The sequence below is a fragment of the Oncorhynchus gorbuscha genome, linkage group LG03 (genome assembly GCF_021184085.1).
Source record: "Oncorhynchus gorbuscha isolate QuinsamMale2020 ecotype Even-year linkage group LG03, OgorEven_v1.0, whole genome shotgun sequence".
Lineage (NCBI taxonomy): Eukaryota > Metazoa > Chordata > Actinopteri > Salmoniformes > Salmonidae > Oncorhynchus > Oncorhynchus gorbuscha.
In genome coordinates this window covers 95,041,746-95,054,370 of record NC_060175.1, presented here as the reverse complement: position 1 = coordinate 95,054,370, position 12,625 = coordinate 95,041,746, and the positions used below count along the sequence as shown (strand labels likewise).

General features: G+C 46.0%; 2 protein-coding genes across 2 annotated transcripts; both read right to left on the bottom strand.

Annotated features, from left to right (window-relative positions):
* Window positions 1-2,172: 2,172 nt before the first annotated feature.
* On the bottom strand, window positions 2,173-2,918 carry LOC124017934 (stress protein DDR48-like). Its single transcript, XM_046333167.1, has 2 exons — window positions 2,907-2,918; window positions 2,173-2,775 (listed from the first exon to the last, which is right to left on the bottom strand). The coding sequence occupies exons 1-2, from the start codon at window positions 2,916-2,918 to the stop codon at window positions 2,173-2,175; spliced, it is 615 nt and encodes a 204-aa protein (XP_046189123.1).
* A 410-nt stretch (window positions 2,919-3,328) lies between these two features.
* Window positions 3,329-6,772, bottom strand: LOC124023145 (neurogenic differentiation factor 4-like). The gene is made up of 2 exons (XM_046337679.1): window positions 6,559-6,772; window positions 3,329-5,369 (listed from the first exon to the last, which is right to left on the bottom strand). The coding sequence occupies exon 2, from the start codon at window positions 5,361-5,363 to the stop codon at window positions 4,278-4,280; it is 1,086 nt and encodes a 361-aa protein (XP_046193635.1). The 5' UTR covers window positions 5,364-5,369; window positions 6,559-6,772; the 3' UTR covers window positions 3,329-4,277.
* Window positions 6,773-12,625: the final 5,853 nt, after the last annotated feature.

Sequence of the window (12,625 nt, the reverse complement as noted above, 5' to 3'; positions counted from 1 at the left end):
CAGGCTGTACTTACAATGGACTAGTGGTTCCCACTAAAAATATCACTTCATTTCCTTCCCTCCCTTTTTTCTCGTACCGCTGGGACTGGATTACTGGAAAAGACACACACCTATGATGGTGTATATTAGGAGAAGCTAAGGAGAAGTGGATAAGGAGGCGCTAAGGAGAGGGAGGAAGAGGCGATAAGGATGAGCAGGCGATAAGGAGAGCTGGATGAGGAGGCGCTAAGGAGAGGTGGATGAGGAGGTGCCAAGGAGAGCTGGATGAGGAGGCGCTAAGGAGATGTGGATGAGGAGGTGCCAAGGAGAGCTGGATGAGGAGGCGCTAAGGAGAGGTGGATGAGGAGGTGCCAAGGAGAGCTGGATGAGGAGGCGCTAAGGAGATGTGGATGAGGAGGTGCCAAGGAGAGCTGGATGAGGAGGCGCTAAGGAGATGTGGATGAGGAGGTGCCAAGGAGAGCTGGATGAGGAGGCGCTAAGGAGAGGTGGATGAGGAGGTGCCAAGGAGAGCTGGATGAGGAGGTGCCAAGGAGAGCTGGATGAGGAGGTGCCAAGGAGAGCTGGATGAGGAGGTGCCAAGGAGAGCTGGATGAGGAGGCGCTAAGGAGAGCTGGATGAGGAGGCGCTAAGGAGATGTGGATGAGGAGGTGCCAAGGAGAGCTGGATGAGGAGGCGCTAAGGAGATGTGGATGAGGAGGTGCCAAGGAGAGGTGGATGAGCAGGTGCTAAGGAGAGGAAGGAGGAGGGCTAGTGCTATTGGAGAGCTGTCTCAGAGGCACCTTCCTCTTTATTTTCCTAAAGGAACACAATGGTAAACACACTCACACTCTCTCTCAGAACTACGCCTTTTAAGTTGAGCTTCAGTTAACTTTTTAAAATGTTGTATTTAAGTTTTAACACAATATTACCCATTAGTTCTAGGAGTGGTTAATAAGTTGTTTATTTGTAATATGTTCTGTTTAAGATGTTTACTAAACTTGGTGTTGGTCCAATTGTTTTGGCATGAAATGTATAGGACAATGTGTCATGGGGAGAAAGAGAGAAAGAAAGGCTTCCATGACACCGTGCGCCCCTTCCTGACCTGGAAGAAGCAGGGAAACCCTGTAGCACAGCCCAGGAATGACATCACACACATCAACATTAACCACAGAACCCTGTTATTAAAATATGTGTTTGTCTTTTAGGTTATCAGCTGAATGTAAATGGTAAACAGTCCCTTTTCAGGTAGCCCTGGGATCCATAACAGTCCATTTCAGGTAGCCCTGGGATCCATAACAGTCCCTTTTCAGGTAGCCCTGGGATCCATAACAGTCCCTTTTCAGGTAGCCCTGGGATCCATAACAGTCCATTTCAGGTAGCCCTGGGATCCATAACAGTCCCTTTTCAGGTAGCCCTGGGATCCATAACAGTCCCTTTTCAGGTAGCCCTGGGATCCATAACAGTCCCTTTTCAGGTAGCCCTGGGATCCATAACAGTCCATTTCAGGTAGCCCTGGGATCCATAACAGTCCCTTTTCAGGTAGCCCTGGGATCCATAACAGTCCCTTTTCAGGTATCCCTGGGATCCATAACAGTCCCTTTTCAGCTAGCCCTGGGATCCATAACAATCCCTTTTCAGGTAGCCCTGGGATCCATAACAGTCCCTTTTCAGGTAGCCCTGGGATCCATAACAGTCCCTTTTCAGGTAGCCCTGGGATCCATAACAGTCCCTTTTCAGGTAGCCCTGGGATCCATAACAGTCCCTTTTCAGGTAGCCCTGGGATCCATAACAGTCCCTTTTCAGGTAGCTCTGGGATCCATAACAGTCCCTTTTCAGGTAGCCCTGGGATCCATAACAGTCCCTTTTCAGGTAGCCCTGGGATCCATAACAGTCCCTTTTCAGGTAGCCCTGGGATCCATAACAGTCCCTTTTCAGGTAGCCCTGGGATCCATAACAGTCCCTTTTCAGGTAGCCCTGGGATCCATAACAGTCCCTTTTCAGGTAGCCCTGGGATCCATAACAGTACCTTTTCAGGTAGCCCTGGGATCCATAACAGTCCATTTCAGGTAGCCCTGGGATCCATAACAGTCCATTTCAGGTAGCCCTGGGATCCATAACAGTCCCTTTTCAGGTAGCCCTGGGATCCATAACAGTCCCTTTTCAGGTAGCCCTGGGATCCATAACAGTCCCTTTTCAGGTAGCCCTGGGATCCATAACAGTCCATTTCAGGTAGCCCTGGGATCCATAACAGTCCCTTTTCAGGTAGCCCTGGGATCCATAACAGTCCCTTTTCAGGTAGCCCTGGGATCCATAACAGTCCCTTTTCAGGTAGCCCTGGGATCCATAACAGTCCCTTTTCAGGTAGCCCTGGGATCCATAACAGTCCCTTTTCAGGTAGCCCTGGGATCCATAACAGTCCCTTTTCAGGTAGCCCTGGGATCCATAACAGTCCCTTTTCAGGTAGTCCTGGGATCCATAACAGTCCCTTTTCAGGTAGCCCTGGGATCCATAACAGTCCCTTTTCAGGTAGCCCTGGGATCCATAACAGTCCCTTTTCAGGTAGCCCTGGGATCCATAACAGTCCCTTTTCAGGTAGTCCTGGGATCCATAACAGTCCCTTTTCAGGTAGCTCTGGGATCCATAACAGTCCCTTTTCAGGTAGCCCTGGGATCCATAACAGTCCCTTTTCAGGTAGCCCTGGGATCCATAACAGTCCCTTTTCAGGTAGCCCTGGGATCCATAACAGTCCCTTTTCAGGTAGCCCTGGGATCCATAACAGTCCCTTGTCAGCTCGCCCTGGGATCCATAACAGTCCCTTTTCAGCTAGCCCTGGGATCCATAACAGTCCCTTTTCAGCTAGCCCTGGGATCCATAACAGTCCCTTTTCAGGTAGCCCTGGGATCCATAACAGTCCCTTTTCAGCTAGCCCTGGGATCCATAACAGTCCCTTTTCAGGTAGCTCTGGGATCCATAACAGTCCCTTTTCAGGTAGCCCTGGGATCCATAACAGTCCCTTTTCAGGTAGCCCTGGGATCCATAACAGTCCCTTTTCAGCTAGCCCTGGGATCCATAACAGATGCCCCTATTTGTATATTTTATTGTGGGATTGTTAAACCAACAGAGGAACAAAGATATATTTCGTCCTAATATGGGACCTTGACTGTTTTTTAAAGTCCACCGGTGATATACCTATCCATATCTAATGGCACTATGGAGTAAATGATGTGCGGCTGAAACTGATATACTGTATCTGGTAGCCTATATCTGACCCGTCCTCATTTCTTTTGTGTGAAAAGACTTCAAACCATGGCACAATGTGTTGCAACAGAAATAGTATATAATACGAATATTTATTCAATTAAGTGCGAAACAGCAAAATATTTACAAAAATAGTATGACAAAGTAGTGATCGACACCAAAACTGAGAAACACTTGAAAGATACTTCAAATAAATAATTGTAATACTTCATCAGTAAAGCTGCCAGTGACTGACAATGCACTGCACGAAGAAGACAGCAAAACAGAAAACAGTGCTGAGGAAATGCAAAAAGGAACAGACAATAGTTATAAAAAAATAAATATTAAATACAGATATAAATTAAATTCATTTCTGTTCATACGGCTAATAGGATACTGGCTACAGTATTGGCCTAAGTGCAGAAATGATAGTAAATGAGGGTGGAACAACATTGTGTCACTTCCTCCTCATCTTCAGGCACACTGAGGACTTTCTACCCAAGCACCCCTGGGTTTTAAGGGGTCTACACAGTCTTGCTCTCTACCTAGTTCTACGTACATTTATTTCGCAGGATTTTTGGAATGCGACGCAAACGGACCTCAATAAGCTCTGTTTGCGTAAACTGTGTAGAGCCATTTAGTGGAGATCCCTGGTCATGGATATCTGAGACAGTGTGCAGTCAGTGCATATACCTGGATATCTGATTTGGTAAACAATAACAAGTATTATAGCTACATAGCCTGTAATAGGAACTGGGGGTGGACTTATCCAGACAGAAATAGAAACAATAAACAATGAGAATAAATGAATAATACTATTAAGGGTGTATCTTTATCTTTTCAGTAGTTCTTTATGATCAGGTAGGTTGAGTTGAGTCTCTCTCTGAGTATTCTACAGTCTCCCAGAGTAAGATAGCAGACCGTGTAAATGTCATATCATTGTCTCTCTACACAGTAATTCATAGAGTCACGGGCCTATACGTATGGGCAGCAGGATTGCAGGACCAGAGGCAGGGCTCTGTACAGATCTCTCCCCTGGCCACGCAGCTTCACTTTCTCCTTCACTCACTGTAGATGGTGCCCGTCTGTGAGGCGATCATGTGTGGTGGAGGGAAGGAGTCGAAGGCCTGGATGTCTAGGGGCAGTTCGTAGCGTGAGGCCTGGAAGAGGTAGGCTTGAGGCCCTGGCAGCCCGCCCAGAGAGGTGGGGGGGTAATGGGGAAGGGACGAGAGGTAGTGGGAGGGGTAGTTCCTCTCAGCCTCGTGGGGGGAGGGCTCTTGCTTCAGGGTGAAGTTGCTGCTGATGCTGAGGGGAGGAGTGAGGGGCCCGTCGTAAGGGGGGGTGCCGTTGCTACTACAATCTTTAGGGGAGGGGTGCTGCTCGTAGGGCACTCCCTTGAAGCTTTTCATGTGGAGTAGGTGGGAGGCCTCCAGTGAACCGTAGGGAGGGCTAGGCAGGCCCGTAGAGGGGTAGTGACCACTCAGTGGTTGATGACCACAAGGCTGGCCCCCTAGACCACCCCCGACTCCCAGAACGCCACAGGGCTTCTCATCCAGCTTGTTGATCATCAAGGGGGCTGAAGGCCCCAGCTGGAGACACCCAGCCACCAGGTTGCTAGTGGGCTGGGACAGGCCTTTACACAGCATCTCTATGAAGCCGTGGCTCTCTGGGGACTGACCGCTCTCCAGCACCTCAGACAGGGCCCATATGTAGTTGTGGGCCAGCCGCAGGGTCTCGATCTTGGACAGTTTCTGGGTCTTGGAGTAGCAGGGCATGACCTTGCGTAACACTTCTAGCGCATCGTTTAGCCCGTGCATGCGGGAGCGTTCGCGGGCATTGGCTTTGCTGCGTCTCGCCTTGAACCTCTCCTGTCTGGCTCTGGTCATCTTCTTCTTCTTGGGGCCCCTCCGTTTTGGAGCCTCGTTCTCTCCGTCCATTCCAGCCTCCTCATCACCATCATTATAAATGTCTTCCTCCTCCTGATCCTCAATGCCTTCACTGCCATGCCCAATGCTTCCGAAGCCCTCGGGGCCCAGGCTATAGCGGCCCCCCATCTCTAGACCTCCCTCTCCATCCTGGGAGCTCATGTCCTCCTCTAGCCAGCCCAGGGAACTGACCAGTTCAGACACCTCTCCACGTTTAGACATTGTGATCTGAAGAAATAAAAAATACATATTTGATCAAGCACATAGTTTCCTGTTTGCCATAGAAATCAGGACAGAGCTGAAATGAGCAGACATTTTGAGATGGATAATTAGGGATGGCACCACCATCCCTAATGCAGTAGGCTAAGTATTATTGAAATGAGTCGACCTATTAGCTGTTCCCATTATATTGGTTGCCTAGACAAGAGATAATCCTTTCAGAACTGCTGTGTGGACAGCGCAAACAAGCCCAGGAAGCTCATTTTCCATCCCACCGAATGGATGAATATTTGAGCAGATACAGAACATCTCTCAACTCTGACAGAAATATAATTGAGGAAAATGTGTTCAATTTCCAGTAAGCAGTATAATTCTGTCGTTGGTAGTCGACCTAATGTGAGACACTTTGGGGCTAAACTCGGTGGTTCCCTGCTGTTGATGTCGTGATTTTGGAGACACTGTCAATCTGGGACACGAAGGGATTTGTCCAGCATATAAAACCCTCAGATTAAATTGAGGGTATATAGACGAGTGAACAAACACGGGAACAAATATATTCTGCATTAACAGCTAGATTTGATTTGCTGAGCGGAATCAATACGGTTTTAAATCCAATTTTGCTAGCAATTGTTATAAAAAAATGCCACTACACGAGATTGATTTCTGAGTCCAAAGGATATAAAACGTTAATTGTGGACTCGGGTGAACTTTCTCAAACACACCAGAATCCAAATAGCCTAAATCACTGCTTAAGTGCAGACATTATTGTTTTAAAACTACGTTGTCCTAGTTACTGACTGAGAAGCCGTGCGTAAAAGTGCGACAGTTTCCTACAATTGTAGGCTAACTGTATTTGACACCGACAATAGTAGCCTATTGCATATGGTAAAATAGAAACCATAACATGCTGTCTATATTCCGCCAGTACAGTTAGCGGTCTCACTTTCTTGTTGATATGATTCGATAATGCATTATAGTTTCGTTTTTTGGTGGCATTGTTATAGGACGATTAAGAAGAATGTCATCTTCATTAATTGATTTTCCTGTTATAGAAAACAGTAAATAAATGAATATAAATGCAGTTTACAGTTATTTGTATCTGTTGGCACCCATTGCAGAAATCCTCTGTGATTAATGCTAAATGATCTGGAACAGGACCACATGAAAGTAATTTATTTTATAACATTAAAAAACTCACCTGTTTACAACTCGCACTTCCAAATTTGTCAGACGTCTGGCTAACTTCCAAAGTCCCACTACCAACGAAAATGATTTAATTCAACCGTTTCTTTCTGTTGCGCACAGTGTCACCGTCCTTTCCAAGTTCCCTTTCTTTCCCTCAATTATCCATCAGTGCGCCTGAGACTTTTTCATCTCCGACTGGCACGAATATGTCGGAGTTTAGCCTTTAGGAGATTGACTGGCCCCTCCCACGTGCGCCTCTCCCATAACGCCAAACGCGCATGGCGGGCTCTAGCCCAAAGTGTCCGGTCCAAATAACCGTACATGCGTCACCAATGTGTGTGTGTGTGAGAGAGAGTTTTAGAAAATGTCCACAATTCCATAATTATTTTACACAATACCATTTGTCCAAAATTGTCACATTATTATTTTTCCCCATTTCAAAATATTATTGCATATCTCATAGATTGAAATAGGCAACCATGAGATTTATTTTGCAATTCAATGCATTGTAAAAGGAGGATTTGGGTCTCAATTAAGATGTATATTGGAAATGTGAGAAGTCTATAGCTACGGTTGTGCTGTAACCCAATTTGTAATTAACTTTCCTAAACAATTGGCGGAGCTCATTCTGCACAATACTTTAAATATCCATTAAATTAGAACGCTTGGATGACCGCATCACGTGTTGGAATCATGTTACAAAGCGTTTCGGATATTTTAATTACGCAGTCGAGGAAAGGACGCTCATCCATCGCGGTATGTGTAAGTGATTTTGGCAGCTTGGTATGGTAAGAGCAGGTGTATGCGTTGTTCACCCGTCCATTAATTTGCTTCTTCCACTTATTAGCCCCATATACCCTACTCCTCTGTCTCTGTGCCCAGGAACAGTCAAGCAGCACATAAGTTATCTGATTTCAACCGGTTGGTGTGCCAGAACGCTCTCGTAATATCATACGTTTTTATATATAAAAGTTGTAAAACGAAAATAAAGTAGATTTGATATACAACTCAAGACTTAATCATATCTGACGGAAAATAATAGGGCCTATCAGTTTGAGAACATAAAAAAAAGTTTAGTTTGATTTCAAATCTACTTTGTTTTCGTTTTAGTAAGTCGCTCTGGATAAGAGCGTCTGCTAAATTACTTAAATGTTAAATGTTTTACAACTTGTATTTACACACACACACACACACACACACACACACACACACACACACACACACACACACACACACACACACACACACACACACACACACACACACACATATATATATATATATATATATATATATATATATATATATATATATATATATATATATATATATATATATATAAAACAAAAAAAGTATTCTGGCGCACCAAACGGTTGAAATCAGATAACTTATTAGCTGCTTGACTCATCCAACTGTTCCTGGGCACAGAGACGGGGGAGTAGGGTATACGGGGCTAATAAGTGGAAGAAGCAAATTAATGGTTAAATTGGGGATGCTTTGCGATGGGGTAAAACGCTTTTTCAAAGTTCATTGCTTTAACTGGTAGTTTAAATGGTATTTTAAAAGTTTAATGAAACGTTTTAAAAGTCCTTTAAACACTTAAACCTGTTTGCACACATAATTCCTGCCTGCCCCTAGCATAATTTAGTCTAAGATACGTTTCTTTTTGCAATTTCACAACATCTGAGTCATAACAAACGCGCATCATGTGATGTACCCGTGCGTGGCGAGCCGCGACGCAGTAGGGGCTCTATTGTGTTCGGATGCCATTGACAGACCAGGCTTGCGGGTCGCACGTGCCCCGCATTGATCCCATTGTGCTGCATGAGGATCACATCTGTGCTTGTGAGTCGGCTCCCGGGCTTTCTTGCCTCTCTCTCTCATCGAAAAAACAAACTTTTACATCTCAGTTTCCTCTCTAACTTATGTTCTCCATGCCACAGCTAAAAGTAAGCTATGCATTTGTCACTTTTCATAGACAGACAAGTTATGCTTACCATGTCTCATGCAGACAGTCCACACTGTAGGCCTACAGATTTAAAACATTGCTTGATCTTTTAGATGTTGTAAAGATGACATATTGCAGCATGATTGAGTAAAATTAGAATTTTAAAATCCCATGACACTAAGTTGCCGGGCTAGGCTATAGGACTCTCTAGATCATTGGATGGACAGATGGTCAGATATGGAGGGGGGGGGGGGTACGCCTGCCTCGTTTGATATCTGGTGCTGAAACAGCACTGAGATAATGGAATAACGTCCATACCCACATGGCCTTTTCATTCCTCATCAGCGCATTGCCATGGGGGCGAATGGATAGAGTGGGGATGGAACGGTTTGGTTTGTGCTTGGGTGCACCACATCGTCCTATCGAGAGCGTGGGACTATAAGGTTCTATCTGCAAAAAGATGATTCCGAGATAAATTGCTTTAAAGTTCAAAACCCTCATTGGTTTGAATGTCAGCAATTTTTCATCTTGTAAAATGTTGAACTTAACATGAATTGGGTTATTTAGAGTACCATATAGGTAGAGAACATTGAACAGAACAAGGCCATGTCAATAACTACATGTTGACAGAATTGCAGACAGAACCCTATAGTCCCAAGCTGTCCCCATGTGGAAACCAGAAGTTACATGTGTGTGTGTCAACCTATGTGTAACCAGACTCAGTGTCTGTCATGTGCACCTCTCTGCTCCCTCTAAATATCACAGCCCACATGTAACCCCTGTCTCCCAGGTAACCATGTTCCCCCAGGTAACCCCTGTCTCCCAGGTAACCACATGCCCCCAGATAACCCTTCTCCCAGGTAACCACGTTCCCCCAGGTAACCCCTGCCTCCATGCCAGTCATCACACTTGCAGCCTGCTCCGGGAACAGTAGCTCTGGGAATGATGAATAGTCGTGTTCCTTAACTTCCGACAGTCCTCACCAGGGGGGGGGGGCATTCTGTCCCTCCTGCCTGCTCCAATGCTGTGATTAAAATATCCAGTTGGACAAATATGAGAAGAAAACAAATATTAGGTGAATCTGCCAATAACAAAATGGCACACTCAGGTGGGCAAGAAAGGAGCTTTGATGGTTTGAGTTTATATTAGGTTTTTAATGCTGCTTTTGTTATGATTGTCGTCATCAGCCCCCCATCCTCACAACAACTAAAAACTACCACAAGTGAGATGTCTTTCCTCTTCCCCCTTGGGATGGATTTAGAGGGGGGGGGGGGCAGTTCCACGCCACTCTGACAGATGGGTCCTTGTTCCCGTCTCTCTCCCTCTCCCTCGCTCGCTAAAACACAAACACACACTGGCACACAGACTGAATACAATAGAAATGAAAGCCATGCACATATGCTCGCTCTGCCAGACTGAAAGCTGAGCCCCGTGTAGTAATCAGAAAAGGATAGAGGGAGCGTGGATGTGTGTTAATGGGAGTTTGTGTGATTATTTTGAACTGAAATGTTAGCCTTATTTGCAAGTTTTGAATACATTTTCTTTGAAGACAACCATTACATTTTCCTTGAAAAAGTTTGTCAGACCGTTTTGTTGTTGGTCTATCTGTCTCTGTACAGGAACTGGGTGTTATGAAAACCAGGGCTCAGCTTTCTCTATTAGCTATTGACTGAGGCTGAATATAGCAGCATACAGGCTATCCCGGGGGAAAGACTAAGTCCCACGGAATCTGCCTTAAACAGGGGAAGACACACTGTACTACCGTGGACCTTTGACCTCTGCACACTCGTTATCATCGCAATCTCAGTGTCCCCTTGGTGGGGTCTAAAAAGGTCAAAATGAGAAGGGAGCTACTGCCTCCTGCTCTCCGTGTTGAAATCAAACCTTCATGGTCAAACCCTTCCCTAACCCGGACCACGCTGAGACACCCTATGGAACTCCTGGTCACAGCCAGTTGTGACACGGCCTGGTATCGAACCTGGGTCTGTAGTGATGCAGTGCTTTTTAGACCGCTGCGCCATTCAGGAGGCCTGTGTACAATGATTTTGAATGACTACCTCATCTCAGTACCCCAGACATACAGATAATTGTAAAGGTTCCTCAGTCGAGCAGTGGATTTTAAACACAGATTCAACCACAAAGACCAGGGAGGTTTTCCAATGGCTCTCAAAGAAGGGCATCTATTGGTAGCTTTTGTTAGATGGGTAAAAAATCCCAAAGAAAAACAGACGTTGAATATCCCTTAGGGCATGATGAAGTTACTAATTACACTTTGGATGGTGTATTAAAACACCCAGTCACTGCAAAGATGCAGGCGTCCTTCTTAACTCACTTACCAGAGAGGGAGGAAACCACTCAGGGATTTCACCATGAGGCCAATGGTGACTTTAAAAGTTACAGAGTTTAATGGCTGTGACAGGAAAAAACTGAGGATGGACCAACAACATTGTAGTTACTCCACAATACTATCCAATTTGTAAGTCGCTCTGGATAAGAGCGTCTGCTAAATGACTTAAATGTAAATGTAAATGTAAACTAATTGACAGAGTGAAAAGAAGGAAGCCTGTACAGAATAAAAAATATTCCAAAACATGCATCCTGTTTGCATCAAGGGACTAAAGTAATAATGCAAAAAAATGTGGCAATGAAATTAACACTTTGTATTCAGGGCAAAAAGTTATGTTTGGGGCAAATCCAATACAACACATTACTTTGAATACCAGTCTCCATATCTTAAAGCGTAGTGGTGGCTGCATCATGTTATGGTTATGCTTGTCATCGTTAAGGACTGGGGAGTTTTCCCGGCAAAAAAAGAAAACGGAATGGAGCTTAACAAAGGTAAAATCCTAGAGGAAACCTGGTTCAATCTGCTTTCCACTACATTTACATTTACATTTAAGTCATTTAGCAGACGCTCTTATCCAGAGCGACTTACAAATTTGTGCATTCACCTTATGACATCCAGTGGAACAGTCACTTTACAATAGTGCATCTAAATCTTAAAGGGGGGGGGGTGAGAAGGATTACTTATCCTATCCTAGGTATTTCTTAAAGAGGTGGGGTTTCAGGTGTCTCCGGAAGGTGGTGATTGACTCCGCTGTCCTGGCGTCGTAAGGGAGTTTGTTCCACCATTGGGGGGCCAGAGCAGCGAACAGTTTTGACTGGGCTGAGCGGGAACTGTACTTCCTCAGTGGTAGGGAGGCGAGCAGGCCAGAGGTGGATGAACACAGTGCCCTTGTTTGGGTGTAGGGCCTGATCAGAGCCTGGAGGTACTGAGGTGCCGTTCCCCTCACAGCTCCGTAGGCAAGCACCATGGTCTTGTAGCGGATGCGAGCTTCAACTGGAAGCCAGTGGAGAGAGCGTAGGAGCGGGGTGACGTGAGAGAACTTGGGAAGGTTGAACACCAGACGGGCTGCGGCGTTCTGGATGAGTTGTATGGGTTTAATGGCACAGGCAGGGAGCCCAGCCAACAGCGAGTTGCAGTAATCCAGACGGGAGATGACAAGTGCCTGGATTAGGACCTGCGCCGCTTCCTGTGTGAGGCAGGGTCGTACTCTGCGGATGTTGTAGAGTATGAACCTACAGGAACGGGCCACCGCCTTGATGTTAGTTGAGAACGACAGGGTGTTGTCCAGGATCACGCCAAGGTTCTTAGCGCTCTGGGAGGAGGACACAATGGAGTTGTCAACCATGATGGCGAGATCATGGAACGGGCAGTCCTTCCCCGGGAGGAAGAGCAGCTCCGTCTTGCCGAGGTTCAGCTTGAGGTGGTGATCCGTCATCCACACTGATATGTCTGCCAGACATGCAGAGATGCGATTCGCCACCTGGTCATCAGAAGGGGGAAAGGAGAAGATTAATTGTGTGTCATCTGCATAGCAATGATAGGAGAGACCATGTGAGGTTATGACAGAGCCAAGTGACTTGGTGTATAGCGAGAATAGGAGAGGGCCTAGAACAGAGCCCTGGGGGACACCAGTGGTGAGAGCGCGTGGTGAGGAGACAGATTCTCGCCACGCCACCTGGTAGGAGCGACCTGTCAGGTAGGACGCAATCCAAGCGTGGGCCACGCCGGAGATGCCCAACTCGGAGAGGGTGGAGAGGAGGATCTGATGGTTCACAGTATCGAAGG